Genomic DNA, 17135 nt, shown 5'->3' with positions numbered 1-17135 from the left:
TGGGACTTGAGAGTGCACAGCACCACACCCAGCTAATTTTTAAATATTTTTGTGGAGATGAGGTCCGTGTACTGTACACAGACCCACATCTGAAGAGACATTGTGGAATGAAGGTCCAAAAGCCTTCAACCTTGCAATTATCTTTTCATCCACAGAAAGAATGTTTCCAAAAACACCCAGCAGAGTTCCCCTTATATGATACTGAGCACAAGAGCATCCCATGTTTACCCAAACCAACCACTGGTGACAGGAAATTGACTGTCTTGACTAGTTCAGACCAACCAGAGTTCATTCTCTGGTGCTGGAATAGGGGCCTTCCTTTCCTGAGATTGGAGGTTCTTGTTGCAGCCCAGGTCCTGTTTATTTGAATAGGGATTCCATTAACGAAGAAGGAGAGGAAATGCAGGCAAAAAGCATTATCGGTTGTAAGCCTATTTATACAGCAGTAGAGGAATGGGGAAATAATTATGGTATTTATAACATGTACTAATGTGAAAGTTTATCATACAAATTGGGTCATTTTTGTTATACCTAACTGAAACAGAGTAGAGAGGTCGGGGGGAGAAAGCATTCAGGACACATAATATAGACCCCAAAATGTAATTCTCTGCAAGACTATCTGCTGAAACTGCCTGCTATAACCTAAAACCAGTTTTATCTCATAGCTACTAAAATGACATGCTGCAAGTCTAAGACTAATTTTGCACAACACCATAACTCACCGAACAAAATCAGCCAGCTCTCCAGAATCTTACCAGTGCCAAAGAACTTTTCCAAAGAGCAATATGTAATACTTCTCTTTTTTATAAAACTCCTAACTTTCTCTTTGTTTTTCAGACATATAGAAGACCACCCAGTCTGAATGTATGCCCCAACTTGTACTTCTTCCCATATAAAAAGTTTTAATTGCAGAGATTCATCTCTATATTTTATTTGACTTTGACATACTTGGTGTCAGAGGTGGGATTCAAGAGTGACTCATCTTGGAGAAAATCACCAGCCCTTAGAACTACGGCATAAGGTACCCACCCACACTGGGGTCCTTTGAGCACCCACAACTTCTGCAGGTTGCCTCTTTTCCTCTTAGTGAGTCATTCTTGAACTGAACTCCCAATTTTGGTCTAGTTACATTTTATTTGGGACTTGAGTAGGAAGAGGTCTTTCCCCTTCCTGTCTGATCCTGTTTCCTGGTTGGGAGATCCCTGGTTCAGGAGGACTCATCCTCCTTGCAGACCCTGGATGTGGAGGTTGGGTGAAGGAGTTTTTTTCCCTTTGGGTTGAGGGCTCAGTGAAGGGATCTTTCCCTTTCCCTTCAGTTGGAGAAGGCATCTTACCATCTTCCTTGGTAAATACGTACTTTATTTTCCATCTGCACTTGCATTTATCTGGCCTTTGCAAATTCAGTACTTGCATTTAATTGCCTTTTGTATATTTGGCATTAAATCAGAGCACACAGAAAATAGGCTCACAATTCAAAGGCATGCCAGGATATTTTCTGGGAAGCCAGCTGGTAACACGTTCAAACATTACAGGGATCATTCAAACAGTCTGTTGTTCTTAAAATGAAACTAAGACCATGGCTATAAAATCAAACACTTCAAATAAGATAAGCATATCTCATTGATATCTTGAGGCTGAAAAAAGAAAAATATTCAGACTCCCTTCCCCTCCAGAGTTTCCTCTTCCCTTCTAACAATTCTTCCTCTCTATTCTTCTCCAACTAAACGCTTTTTCTTTTCTTTCTTTCTTTCTTCCTTCCTTCCTTCCTTCCTTCTTTCTTTCTTTCTGAGTATACATCTCACTCTGTGCCCAGACTGGAGTACAGTGACATAATCACAGCTATTGCACCCTCAACCTGCTGTGCTCAGGCAATTGTTCCGCCTCAGCCTTCCAAGTAGCTAGGAGTACAGTTGTGCACCATAATGCCCAGCTAATCTTTTTATTTATTGTAGAGACAAGGTCTCGTCATGTTGCCCAGGCTGGTCTAAACTCTCTTTTTCTGAAACTCCTCATCTATTCTGACATACTATTTAAGTAAAACATTTAAAAACCAGCAAATATAAAAGAAAATCATTTTTACCTCCATGATGTCTCTTTTATACAGATGAAATGCCTGTGAAAAGGTATCCTCCCTATACTAAAAGGAAAGGCAATATTCTTATCTTCACGGATAAAGAATTAAGACTTCCAGGGGCAGTGGCTCAAGCCTGTAATCTCAGCACTTTGGGAGGCCAAGGTAAGAGGATTGCCTGAGTCTAGGGGTTTGAGACCAACCTGGGCAACTTGGTGAGACCTCGTCTCTATAATAAATCAAAAAATTAGCTGGGTATGGTAGCAAACGCCTATAGTTCCAGCTACTTGGAAGGTTGAAGCGGAAGGATCGCCTGAGCCCAGGAGATCAATGCTGGGGTGGCTGTGAGCATGTCACTGCACTCCAGCCTAGGCAACAGAGTAAGACTCTGACTCAAAAAAAAAAAAAAAGAATTAAGACCAAGAAAATACTAAACAGAGTATAGTATATAATTACTTGTTAGAGTAATTATAATATTTTGGGCCTCCTCACATAATTCAGTCACATTTTCACAATTAACTATTCTTTGTCCAATCCAGTATATTGGTGATTCAAACTAATTTACTCAAAATTTAGTTAGTAACCCTGTCAAGTGTGCCTATTAAAAAAAATAATTTTAAAGACTTTTACCCTTGTTATAAAAGAGATCATTTGGATCCAGTTGTTTATTACAGACTGGTGAGTTTGTTTTACTATCTCATGATTAATGTTCTAAAGAGTTGCATATGTGTTTATTTTGTGTATAAGTGTGTTTATAAATACACTTATACACAATGTAATATGTTGTATGCTGTGTCTATATAATAAAATCTGGTGTGGTCAGTCAGTAATCTTTAAAAACTTTTATCTGATCGGCTTAAATGAGTACTCATAAAATTTATAGTAATTAACTCAAATGTTTTTTCAATTCTTGTGATTTAAAGAAATCTTTGATAAATTTATTTTAGAATTGTTAATAAAATAAAATTTTAAATAGCTTCGAAACTATCAAAGGACATTTTTGCCTGGATTTACATATTTGCCTCTACCAGATATTTTAAGTTCATAAATCTGTAAACACAGCCTAAAACAAAATCTTTGTTTATAAAACTCTTTGCTAAATAAGATTAATATTGTCAATTTAATGAAAGCAGCTGCATCTTCTGAAACTCATGTACTTAACTTTAAAGTTTTCACTTACTTTACTAATTTAACAGGCTATAAAACTAATTTTAAAAAAACTTGAAATAATAACCAGCTCTAATATCACAGTTTTCATAGGTAATCTAGGTATAGGTGTTAAATAAACAAATTAGATAATTATAAATGAAATGAATGTGTACATATGAGTTTTTCAAGTAATTTAAAATCTTACAGTTATGCTAAACTAAATAATAGATACACATTAAGCGTCTGAGTCATTTACAACTAAGAAAAAAAATATTATAAGGAAATATGATTCTGCCAGGCACAGTGGCACACGCCTGTAATCCCAGCACTTTGGGAAGCCGGGGCGAGAGGGTTGCCTGAACTCAGGGGTTCGAGACCAGCCTGGGGAACTTGGCGAGACCACGTCTCTACAAGAAATAAAAAAATTAGCCAGGCGTGGTGGTGCATGCCTGTAGTTCCAGCTACTTGGAAGGCTGAGGCAGAAGGATCACCTGAGTCCAGCAGGTCAAGACTGCGGTGGCTGTGAGCATGCCACTGCACTCCACCCTGGACTACAGAGTAAGACTCCGATTCAAAAAAACAAAACAAAAGAAAAAAGACAAAGCAGAAGTTCAAGCATGTTACCAATGGTCTGAGTACAACTTTAATAAGGTTCATGAAAAGAGAATTTATAGGGCAACTGCCTCGGGTCCCTTCCCACTATGGGAGTTTTTCTATCCTTGCAATAAATTCTGCTTTCTTTACAAAAAAGAGAGAGAATTTATAAAAGGAATTTTAGACTGGATGTGGTGGCCCATGCCTATAATTCCAGCACTTTGGGAGGTCAAGGTGGGAGAAGTGCTTGAACCTAAGAGTTCAAGACCAGCCTGGGCAACACAGCAGACCTCGTCTCAAAAAAAAAAAAAAAAAAATTAGCCAGCCATGGTGGTGCACACCTGGAGTCCCAGCTACTCATGAGGCTGAGGCAGAAGGATAGCTTGAGCCCAGGAGGCTGAGGATGCAGGGAGCCATGATCATGCCATTGCATTTCATCCTGGGTGACAGAGCGAGACCCTACCCTAAAACATCAACAAAAAAAATTACATGTGATCAAGATGGCTGAAATAAAAAGGAAATGATTTTTAAAGTCTTTCTAAAGATTGAGCTTTGATATTAAAAAAAAATATAAGCCAGACTTGGTGGCCCAGCCGCTGTAAATCAACAATCAGGAAGGCTGGGCTCAGTGGCTCAGCCTGTAATCCCAGCACTTTGGGAAGCTGAGGCGAGTGGATTGCCTGAGCCTACAGGTTCAAGACCAGCCCAGGCAAATTGATGAGACTTCATCTCTACAATAAACAAAAAATTAGCTGGGCATGATAGAGCACACCTGTTGTTCTAGCTACTTGGAAGGCTGAGGCAGAAGGATTGCCAGAACCCAGCAGATCAACACTGGGGTGGCCATGAGTATGCGTGCCACTGCACTCCAGCCTGGGCGACGGAGTGAGATTCCAACTCAAAAAAAAAAAAAAAGAAACAACTAAAAATTTGGTACTTTATGGTAGAACAACAGGTTTTCCTTAAAGTACCGATTTGTTCTTAATAAAAGAAGTTTTGATTTTTAATTCTGAAATTTTTTTCTTCTTGAAACTTTTCAGATTTATATCTCAGAAGTTCAAATTTTGCTGCACCTCACTGCACATAATTGCAGGTCATAATATTATTGCTTTCTGTTTCTTCTCCACTTAAAAAGGTATACCTTTTTTGCTTGGTTGGGTCCTAACTCTTTCCTCCAACTCCCTCCTCAGTGCCTGTAACTTTTAGTTCCAGTTCTTTTTTTTTTTTTTTTTTTATTGTAGAGACAAGGTCTCATCAAGATTCCCGGGCTGGTCTCGAACCTGTGGGCTCAGGCAATCCAGTCGCCTCGGCCTCCCAAAGTGCTGGGATTACAGGCTGAGCCACCAAGCCTGGCCAAGATGTTTATCTTAAGCGCCTAGAAAAGCAATATTTCCTCCAGTATAATTTCATTTTGTTCTCTTGGCTTTTCTTGATGTATATGAATTGTTATGATCATAATCTTTGGCACATCTTCCTATGTCTGATTAATTCAAATACTCTTTTCATCAGGTTTGACTTCCAGGTTATCTAAATGAGTAACAATCACACTGCTGTAAATAGAAACAATCACACTGCAGAAGATTTTCCTTTACCTATTTGGCAGCTTGTTTAAGAAACAGATTTTACATTTTTATCAAGACAACTTTCTGTGTTGCCTTCGTTAGTTTTTTGATTATGTAGGAAAACTGAGTTTCAAAAGAGTTAAGGTTTTTACAACCACGTAACTTTCTGTAATGCTTTTGAAGCCTTTTGATTATCACTCTGGTTAAATGAATGACTATTATTTACAGTGACTTGTATTCTATTTTGATTAAATGTTTTGAGCCTTCTGACATCTCTGACAAACATCCCCAAAATCAAACCTTCATTAAGTCTCTTTGACCTAAAATTAACTATGGGATTTTCCAGTTAAGCCTTGGAAAGCCTCAAAGGATATATCTCTCATCTCATAGAGATATTAAATGACTAGGTTTATTTGGTAAATTATATGCAAAACACTGTCAAATGATAAGTGATAACTAGATCTCCTACTAATTGCATTTGTGGATATGATGTTAACATAAATATTTTTAAATTTATATGATTTATTAAAATATAATATGTTATCAGTCATAATTATGGTTATTATTTTCAAATGCTATAATAACAAAAATTTTTTTCTTTTTTTGGGGTTGGAGTCTCACTCCATAGCCCAGGCTATAGAGTACAGTGGCACACTCGGACACCGCAGCATTGACCTGAGCGATCCTTCCACCTCAGCCTTCCAAGTAGCTGGAACTACAAGTACATTCTACCATGCCCGGCTAATATTTGATTTATTGTAGAGATGAGGTCTCGTCAAGTTGCACAGGCTGGTCTTGAATTCGCAGGCTCAGGCAATCCACTTGTCTCGGCCTCCCAAAGTGCTGGGATTACAGGCTGAGCCACCAAGCCCAGCCCCACAGTTGAGTTTTAAAGCTGGTATAAAATAGCATTGTCACCTTAAAGTTTTTATTAATTTATCTCTTGTTATTCTGGAAAAACCCCATAAGTGTAGAATTATCTGATAACAGGATAAAAAACTAATACAAAATATGATTTATTAACATTAATTTGTTCAACAAATATGAACTGCCTACTATGTGTCAGGCACTGTGTCAAGTCCTAATATGAGGAATAATGTTGATAATTAAAAAATCATTTTTTGTATTATAATGAAAGACTATTCATAAATGTACCTTTTCTATTAGACTGCCAGCTCCTATAAAAAGCATGACTCATAATTTTTATCTTATTCTTTCAGGAAACTGCTGATGAATTAGGAAAAAAATGTGCAACAAAATATTCTACATATGGTATACATGTACAAAAATCATTGTGCATTTTTGTATGTGCTTTATTGAATGTATTAATGAATTAAAACTATTTTTAAGTTTTATGAGTTAATAATCAGAATATAATTTGACATGATAATTTATCAATAAAAAGTTATCTTAGGTCAGGCACAGTGGCTCACGCCTGTAATCCCAGCACTTTGGGAGGACAAGGCAAGGGAATCACTTGAGACCAAGAGTTCGAGACCATCCTGGGCAACATAGCAAGACCTCTTTTCTAAAAAAAAGAAAAAAAAAATTAGCTGGGCATTGTGGTGTGTGTTTGTAGTTCCAGTTACTCAGAAAGATGAGGCAGGAGGTCAAGGCTGCAGTGAACTGTGATTGTGCCACCGCACTCCAGCCTGGGTAACAGAGTAAGACTTCAAAAAAGAAAATTATTTTATTAAGTAAAGTGACTAGCCAGCTGCTATGGTGCACACTGTAGTCCCAGCTACTCAGGAGGCTGAGGTGGAAGGACTGCTTGAGTCCAAGAGCTGGAGTCTGCAGTGTGCAATGACTGTGCTTGTGAACAGCCAATGCACTCCAGCCTGGGCAACAAAGTGGGACCTCATCTCTAAAATAAATAAATAAATTTTAAAAATTAAAATGACTAATTAAAAATTCAGTAAGTTTTGTATTCTTCTCTTTGCCTTCTAAAACTTCCTTGTGATCCCATATTACAGAGAAATAAACAAATACTCAATGTCTTTCTTTTTTTTTTTTTTTTTTTTGAGTCTGAGTCTCACTCTGTCGCCTAGGTTGGAGTACAGGGGCACACTCAAAGCCACTGCAGCCTCGACCTGCTGGGCTCAGACGACACTTCCACCTCAGCCTTCCAAGTAGTTGGAACTATAGGCGTATGCCACCACGCCCGGCTGATTTTTTTATTTATTGTAGAGACAAGGTGTCACCAAGTTGCCCAGGTTGGTCTCAAAACTCTGGGCTCAGGCAATCCTCTCACCTCAGCCTCCCAAAGGGTTCGGATTACAGGCTTGAGCCACCATGCCTGGCCTTCTCAATATGTCTTTCAAACATCAATGCTTTTGACTTACTGTGTCTACTGAACCATGATGTAAATAGCAATAGGGAAGTTTCTCAATAAAACAGTCTGCAAGTGTGATCTCCACCTATTCCCAATACCTATTTAGAGAGACTGTAAACATTTACTAAGCAGCAAGGAAATGAGCAGTAGAAAGAAGTGAACAGTAGGAAAAATGGGCTTTGCCATTTTTCAGTTTACACCATTAACTTTTGTCTTCACATTGGACACTAGATGAATTCAAGGCACTAGCAAACAATACTGAACTTTTCTGATACATGAATTTAGACTGCCTTTCTAACAAGTACAAATCTATTTATTTTGTTTATTTTTCTGCAGCTTTAGAACAACTGCTACTTCTCTGGTTGGTCATCAGGTGAGACAGCTAACTTGTTTTTAAGAGGGATGCTGCATGAACAATAAACCTTGAACCACAAGTTGTGAACCTTGAAACACAGTACAGTGAGACTCCCACACAGAGAGGGGAAGGCAGGACTACAGACAGCAAAAAAAGCAAGCAGACTCAGTTTCTCATCTCATGCTTTTTCTGAAGTAGATTACAAATTTGATTATCCACACTATTTCTAAAGTTATTTCTCTTTTATTTGTTAAGTATGTAGAGTGAATCAATGAATATTAAATATGAATGTGCTGTGGTTCCACTGTTCTTAAGTCCTTGTATTAAGTTCTATAACAGTTTTATCTTTTCCACATAAAAACATCTACTTGATTTTAATTCTAACCATGCTCTTATCATATAATTTTCAAAATATGTCAAAGAAAATTGTAAATTTTCATGAACTTAGCTGCAAATGAACACTTAAGTGCCTACTATGTGTAATAGTACCAGAAATGATTCCTATAATAAGCTAAGTCCCTGCTTATTTACCATTGACAGTTAATTGACATGTTAAGCCTAGAAGCTTACAGTCTTATAATTAAGGGCAGCTAATCCAAACCCTGTTTAGGGTGAATAACAATTTATGTTATTTGTATACAGCCTGTACATTATCGTCAAAGAGTAAAGGTTAGTAAATATTTAAATCATTTGCAAAGTTGGGTTAATATATAGCCTTCTATATGTCAGATTTTCTACTGCTTAAAAAAAGGGAATAGCTTTTTTATATCAATGAAAGCATTCTCTATCACTTTAATTTTGAAAGTAAAAAAGTACACGAATTCTGCCAGTGTTCTCATTTTAATTTTGTCTACTGAAGAATGGAAAGCAAATTAAAGCATATCTACTTTAATTTTTACCTCTATACTGAAATAGCCTCTGTCCACATAGTCACCCAGAAAGAGGTAGCGTGTATTACTAGGTGATCCTCCAACTTCAAATAACTTCATTAGGTCAAAGAATTGTCCATGAATGTCACCACACACTAGGAAAAAAAGTCATCAGCTGAGGTAAGAAATTACATCTTAGAAGAAAAAGGACATTATACCAAAAAAGATCACAGTTCAAATTTTAACTTAAATTACTTTATTTTTTGTTGTTGTTGAGTTAGTCTCACTCCATTGCCCAGGCCGGAGTGCAGTGGCATGCTCACAGTCACCCCAACATCGACTTGCTGGGCTCCAGCAATCCTTCAACCTCAGCCTTCCAAGTAGCCAGAACTATAGGTGTGCGCTACCTCCCCAGCTAATTTTTGATTTATTGTAGAGAAGAGGTCTCACCAAGTTGTCCGGGCTGGCACTTCAGCTTCTGACTGAACGCTGTATAACTGTATAACTGCAGTCGATCTATTGATACTAAACAGTCCTACTAGAACTATTAGACATTTACAGTTTTATTTCTTCAAGGAGCAGCAAATATCATAACCAATTTTACCAATTATGTCTCATAATTCCTAGAAAAAGTAGCATTTTAGCTGGTTATTTGTCATCATTTCTCAAAATTAGCTAAGATCTAAGTGCCATGATACATATACTTTTCATACCTGTGATTGGCGCTTCTACTTCTATCATAGTCTTCTCTTGTCTCAGGATAGCAGCCCCATCATTGATAATCTTCAAGGCTACTTCTTCTTCCAGTCGGCCTTCCTTTACCAAATGGTTTTTCAAAACATCAACTTTAGGTTTCCCATTTTCAAATACTTCCTTCAAAGTAAGCCGTTGGGTTGGAGGAAAGGGGACAGCTAGAGAGAAAATAATAATTTAAGATACTTAAAGATATAGAAAATAACAAAAATACACTTATTTTATGTGAAAAAACAAACTTAACAAATCATCATGATTTCACATTCACAGCACCAGAAAAAATGTGGGGAGAGGGGAAGTCCCAGACACTATACATCATAAATGATCAATTCTAATCATCAAAAAAGGTCACAATTAAAGTCAAAGTTATCTAAAAAAAAGTGTGTATGTGCATAAATTATGACGTTCTATATATAAACATGAAATATCTGAAGCTTATTCAGGAAATAAGCTAAAAATGAGACAAGGCATTAGATGATATGAATAATGAATATATTTACTTTTTTATCTATGGAAAAAGTGTTAAAAATGAAAATGTGGTTAAAGAAAATGAAAGAAAAGTAATCATAACACTAAAATGGCATTTATGTCTTCCACAGAACCTGCCTAATGAAATCTCATGTTTTAGAAGTCTGACTTTGGTTCCTGATCAGAGGACTCATGGACATAGACTTTATTCTTAAAAGGCTAGTTGCTTAATGTACTTTACTACTGATAACAATAAGCACACTTAGTACTAACAGGATAAAGCTATGACTGAGAATAATTTGCTGTAGTAGCAGAGCACTGAAGAACAGATATGGGAAGTCTAGTTTTGTTTCCTAATCTGGAAATGCTAACAACCATCTTCAGTTTACACTGAGTACAAAGTTTATACATATAATATCACAGTGAATGAGCAACTTCAACAGAAAAAAAATGACATTCTAAAATCGGCTATTATCTACTTATTTGTCTTATTTATTTATTTATTTATTTTTGAGTTGGAGTCTCACTCTGTCGCCCAGACTGGAGTGCAGTGGCCCCTTGACCTGCTGGGGCTCCGGCGATCCTTCTGCCTCAGCCTTCCAAGTAGCTGGAACTACAGGCGCACACTACCATGCCCGGTTAATTTTTTGATTTATTGTAGAGATGAGGTCTCACCAAGTTGCCCAGGCAAGTCTCGAACCCGCGGGCTCAGGCAATCCACTCACCTCAGCCTCCCAAGGCACGGGATTTCAGGCCGAGCCACCGAGCCCGGCTATTTGCCTACTTTATAATGTCGTCTACTTTAGATCCCCTGAGATCTAAGAGCCACAAGTCTATAAACCATAAACTTAAAAGAAGTGTTCATTTAATTTGCAATACATGTCTGGTAGTTACACTTTCAGCTTTACAGAAGTGTTATTAAGAACCAAGTTGAAATCTGGTCAGGCATCATGGCTCACACTCGTAATCCCAGTACTTTTAGAGGCCAAGGTAGGAGAATTACTTGAGGTCAGGAGTTTGAGACCCACCTGGGTAACATAGCAAGAGTCTATCTCACTACAAAAAATGTTTCTTAAAATTAGCCAGCCATGGTGGTATGTGCCTGTAGTCCTAGATACTTGGGAGGCTGAGGCAGGAGGATCACTTGAGCTCATGAGTTTGAGGCTACAGTGAATTGTGATTGCACCATTGTACTCCAGCCATTGTACTCCAGAGACTCACATAGTGGGACTCTGTCTCTTAAAAAAAAAAAAAAAAAAAGAGGTTGGGCATGGTGGCTCATGCCTGTAATCCCAGCACTCTGGGAGGCTGAGGCGAGAAGATTACCTGAGCCCAAGGGCTCAGGACCATCCTGGGCAACTTGGCAAGACCTCATCTCTACAATAAATCAAAATAAAATAAAAAAATTTGCCAGGCGTGGTTGCGCATGCCTGTAGTTCCAGCTACTTGGAAGGCTGAGATAGAAGGACTGCCTGAGCCCAGCAGGTCAAGGCTGAGGTAGCTGTCCAACCTGGGCGACAGCTTGAGACTCCAACTCAAAAAAAAAAAAAAAATCAGTCCATCTGTGGTGGCTCACACCTGTATTCCCAGCACTTTGGGAGGCAGAGGCAAGACTATTGCCTGAGCCCAGGGGTTCAAGACCAGCCTGGGCAACTTGATGAGACCTCAACAATAAATCAAAAAAATTAGACATGCGACTGTGGTTCCAGTTACTTGCCAGGCTGAGGAAGAAGGATTGCCTGAGCCCAGCAGGTGGAAGCTGTGATGGCTGTGAGTATGCCACTGCACTCCAGCCTGGATGACAGAAGACTCCAACTCAAAGAAGAAGAAGGAAGGAGGGAGGAGGAAAGAAGGGGGAGGAGGGGAAAGAAGAGGAGAAGGAAGGGAAGGAGGAAGAGGCGGCAGCAGCAGCAGCAACAAATTGAAATCTATGGGGATTTTTAAAAGACTTGGTCTAGCTGTACCATTTTGTATCACTTACAAGTAAAGAAAGTCCTATGATGAGTTCTGTCACGCTTTGCCAAAAGCTACTCCTTGACTCATTTTTAGTACTTAAATTTCACCAAAAATAAAAAATGATAGTAGCTACCCAACCAGTTTTATTTTCACCAAAAATAAAAAAATGATAGTAGCTACTATATACAGTCATGTACTACACGATGATGTTTTGGTCAACAATAGACCATGGTGGTGGTCCCAAAAAATTATAACAGAGTTGAAAAATTCCTATCACCTGGTGACAGTATATCCAAAGTAATATGGCAGGAATTGACTAAGGAGTTTCTTGGTACTGGACAGGAAAACATAGCTAAAAAAGAAGCAAGATAAAAGAAACTTGAAGGAAAAGAAAAAAAAGAACCCCCAAGAAAAGCCACAGTGAAGGGCTGGTAGAAGCTTTTGTAGATCTTAACAAGCTCCCTAAGGAGTGTGAAAGCAAGGACCCCCAACACAGAAAGTTTTTCACTAATAGAAAAGAATGCTCATGCTGCTATTAACTACTTACAAATAAATTTAAGATAAAAAATAGAAATAAACCAAGCAACGTATCACGGACATATTTCTAAAAAGAGTGGCATCTCAAGAAGAGATTCAGGCAAATCCTTCAGGGGGTGCTCCAGAAGAAAATACTGCTATCACAGGAGATGACAACTCCATGCCTGTTATTGCCCCTGAACACCTTCCGGTGGAAAAGGATGTGGAGATGGAAGACAGTAATATTGATTATCCTGACCCTGTGTGGGCCTAAGTTAATACGTATTCATGTGTTTTTTTTTAATTAAAAAATAAATTAAGGCCGGGCGTGTTGGCTCCCACCTATAATCCCTGCACTTTGGGAGGCAAAGGTGAGAGGACTGCCTGAGCCCACAGGTGGAGATGCCCGTGAGCGAGCCACTGCACTCCAGCCTGAGCAACAGAGTGAGACACCAACTCAAAAAAAAAAATTAAAAACAGAAAAAGCTTATAGAGTAAGGATAAAGAAAAGTTATTTTTGTAGAGTTGTACAGTGTATCTGTGTTTTAAACTCAGTGTTATTAATTTGTGTTTCAAACTAAGTGTTATTACAAAGAGTCAAAAAGCTTTTTAAAAGTTTATAAAGTAAAAAAGTTACAGTAAGCTAAGGCAGGCTGATCTATTTTTTTTTTTTTGAGTTGGAGTCTCACTCTGTCGCCCGGACTGGAGCACAATGGCCGCTCCCGGCCACTGCAGCCTCGACCTGCTGGGCTCTGGTGATCCTTCTGCCTCAGCCCTCTGAGTAGCCGGAATTACAGGCACGTGCTACCACGCCCGGCTGATTTTTTGTAGAGATAGGTCTTGCCAAGTTGCCCAGGAGGGTCTCGAACCCATGGGCTCAGGCAATTCACTCATCTCAGCCTCCCAAACGCGGGATTACAGGCTGAGCCACCGAGCCCGGCTTAACTTTTTTTTTTTTTGAGTCGGAGTCTCACTCTGTCGCCCAGACTGGAGTACAGTGGCCACTCCCAGCCACTGCAGCCTTGACCTGCTGGGCTCCAGCGATCCTTCCGCCTCAGCCTTCCAAGTAGCTGGAACTACAGGCACGTGCTACCACACCCGGCTAATTTTTTTTTTTTTTAATTTATTGTAGAGATGAGGTCTCGCCAAGTTGCCCAAGCGGGTCTCAAACCCACGGGCTCAGGCAATCCATTCACCTCGGCCTCCCAAAGCGCAGGATTACAGGTTGAGCCACCAAGCCCGGCTGATATATTATTGAAGAAAAAAACATTTTTGATAAATTTAGTGTATCCTAAGTATACAGTGTTTATAAAGTCTACAGTAGTGAACAGCAATGTCCTAGACCTTTACATTCACTCACCACTCACCCTGTTACTCAATCAGAGCAACTTCCAGGTCTGCAAAGCTCCATTCATGATAAAGTCTATACAGATTTTAAAAAATATTTTATACTATATTTTTACTGTACCTTTTTCTATGCTTAGATATGTTTAGGTACACAAATACTTTTCATTGTGTACAAACTGTCTACAGTATTTACAGTAACATGATGTATAGGTTTATAGTCTAGGTAATAGGTTATATCATATAGCCTAGGTATGTAGTAGGTATACCAATTAGGTTTGTGTAAGTACATTCTATGATGTTCACACAATGACAAAACCACTTTATGATGCATTTCTCAGAAGCATAACTCTATTACCTTGAGATAGGGAGCCATATATATCCCAGTTTACCCAGGACAATCCCAGATTTCAACTGCTATCTCAGCATAATTGTTAATAATGCCCCCTTTCATTTCCCAAATGGAAGGACAAATTAGTTTTAATTTTTGTTATTCAGATGGAATATCAACATTCTGTTTTAGCATGATAATCTACTTCCAAAAAGAAAACAAAAGTAAAATATTACAATAAATCTCACTTGCTCATCTGATAAGGGTACAAGACAAGGTAAAAGGTTACTCCTGAACAAGTTTATGTATGTTTTTACTAATGATCTATGGTTGTGCTTAACATTTTTTTAAAGAATCCTTTGTAGTTTAAGAGACTCTTTTTATTTTATTGTTTTGATTCAGGGTCCCTCTGTTGCCCGGGAGGGAGTGCAGTGACACAACTATAACTCACCAAAGCCTTGACTTCCTGGGTTCAGGCGATCCCTCTGTCTTAGCCTCCTGACTAGCTGGGACTACAGGCATATGCTGCTACGCCTGGTTAATTTTTTTACCATTTTGTAGAGACAAGGTCTCACTATGTTGCCCAAGCTGGTCTCAAACTCCTGGGTTCAAGTAACCTCCCACCTCAGTCTCCCAAAGTGCTGGGATTACATGCGTGAGCCACTGCACTGAGTTGTTGTTTTTTTTAATTTGTGGGTACATGAGAAATTTTTTTACATGTATACGGAGGGTGCCAAAAAAATATATACATACTTTCAGAAAGGAGAAAACTGCATTAAAATTGTCATACTCAATATACACCAATAACAAAAGATGAATACAAGTTACATTTGCCTTCTGCAATTAGAGTTGCTCAAAGTGGTTACCCTCAACGTCCAGACACTTTTGATTACACTACTGCAGGACTTGTTACTGTGCAAGGCCTCCTGGATCTTCTCTTACGCACATCACACGCAGTACTATGTGTCTCAAACTTATCACCAATGCGTGCAATTGTTAGGCATGTTGGAGGTTCTGTTACATATTCACGCCTCCATTGTTGTACTTCCACGACCTTCTCTAATTTCAACACCACTTCAAAATGGTCTTGTGCTCCTCAGATGATAACCGTGCTTCTGCTATTTTCTTTGACTGTCCTGCCTGTTGCATGGTGATGTTAGCATTTATTTGATTAACGTCATCTTTTGAGCAAATTTCATATTACACATTGCTACTGTAATCAATTCAACTTTGAAAGTAATACATAGATAACATCTCTTAAAATATGTATACATTTTTTGGCACCCCCAGTATAATGCATAGTGATCAAGCCAGGGTATTCAGGGTGTTCATTACCCAAGTACAATACATTTTTGTTAAGTATAGTCATCCTACTCTCCTGTCAAACACTAACTATATATTTCTACTGTTAACCCTCTTTTCTTCGTCCTGCCCCCTTCACCCTATTCACCCTTCCCAGTCTGTTATCTGCTTTTCCACTCTCTAACTCCATGTGTACAAATTTTTAGCTCCCACAAATAAATGAGAACATGACCTAAATTGTACCCCACATCTTTAAAATTTAAAAAAAGAAAAAAATAAAAATAAAAGAGAACATGTGATATTTGTCTTCTTGTGCCTGGCTTATTTCACAGAAGAGAATGATCTCAGGTTCTATCCATGTTGCTGCAAATGACATGATTTCATTCTTTTTTATGGTGTACATAGACCATATTTTCTTCCATTTGTCCATTGATAGGCACTTAAGCTGACTGCATATCTTTGTTATTGTGAATAGTGCTGCGAATGCAGTTATCAGTTTGATATATTTATTTCTTTTCCTTTAGATAGATACCCAGTAGTGCAATTTCTGGATCAGCTGTATCCTTTTTCTATCATTGGCTCAGAAGTTATATCTCATCATTTCCACCATACTCAGATGGTTGAAGCAGTTACAAGCCTGTCCAGGTTCAGGGAGAAGGGAAAGAGATTCCACCTATATCCCAGTTTACCTAGGGCAGTCCCAGATTTCAACTGCTATCTTAGCACAATTGTTAATAATGCCCCCTTTCATTTCTCAAATGAAAGGACAAATTAGTCTTAATTTATGTTATTCAGATGGAATATCAACATTCTATTTTAACACGATAATCTACTTCCAAAAGAAAACAAAAGTAAAATATTACAATGAATCTCACTTGCTCATCTGATAAGGGTACAAAACAAGGTAAAAGGTTACTCCTGAACAAGTTGACCTATGTTCAGGGATGGGGAGTGACAAAATTCTGTGAGAGCATGTGAGAATAAAAAATATTACCGTAGCCTTTCCTGAAAACAGACTCTGTCATATTTTCTCCATTTAAAAGAGAAAAAGGCCCAGCCACCAGTGCTTCCAACAGCACTATTTTAAGTGGGTCACTCTGTATTTTCCAAACTATTACCAAATGAGAATACCAATTCAATTATTACAGGCAAAACATTAAAGATATACTCTGAAATGTTTCAAAATACTTTGGGATGCCATATTAGAAGTTATATAAATATTTTCTCTGATTTGCCAGCTGTTAAAAAAAAACAAAAAACTCGATTCTTTTTCTAAATAAATAAAAATGTAAAAATAACAAACTATTGATAAAAGCGTAAATATTCTTATTTATTTATTTATTTTAGAGACAGAGTCTCACACTATTGCCCAGGCTAGAGTAAAAGCATACCTTTTTCAAAGGCTTGATTCACAGTATTATGTCAAACTTCCAGTTTAAAATGATTAACAACTTCTGATTCAATATTTCTTAACAGCTGCTATGATCTGAATGTTTGTGTTCTCCTCAAACTCATATGTGGAAACTTAATCCC

The 17135-nt window shown here is 38.2% G+C and overlaps 1 protein-coding gene across 2 annotated transcripts in view; it reads right to left on the bottom strand.

The window, feature by feature from the left end:
- Positions 1-9839, bottom strand: part of PPP3CC (protein phosphatase 3 catalytic subunit gamma) — a 59259-nt gene extending 49420 nt beyond the window's left edge. For both annotated transcript variants that reach the window (XM_008063551.1, XM_021715266.1), the window contains exons 1-2: positions 9646-9839; positions 8963-9087 (exon numbers count right to left, since the gene is read on the bottom strand). In XM_008063551.1, the coding sequence (XP_008061742.1) occupies positions 8963-9087; positions 9646-9673 (153 nt within the window). In that variant the 5' untranslated portion in view covers positions 9674-9839. The remainder of the gene's footprint in view (positions 1-8962; positions 9088-9645) is intronic.
- Between the last annotated feature and the right edge of the window lie 7296 nt (positions 9840-17135).

The sequence above is a fragment of the Carlito syrichta genome, unplaced genomic scaffold (assembly GCF_000164805.1).
Source record: "Carlito syrichta isolate Samal-C Ts95f unplaced genomic scaffold, Tarsius_syrichta-2.0.1 Scaffold306946, whole genome shotgun sequence".
In the NCBI taxonomy this organism is placed as follows: domain Eukaryota; kingdom Metazoa; phylum Chordata; class Mammalia; order Primates; family Tarsiidae; genus Carlito; species Carlito syrichta.
This window is presented reverse-complemented; position numbering and strand designations above follow the sequence as displayed.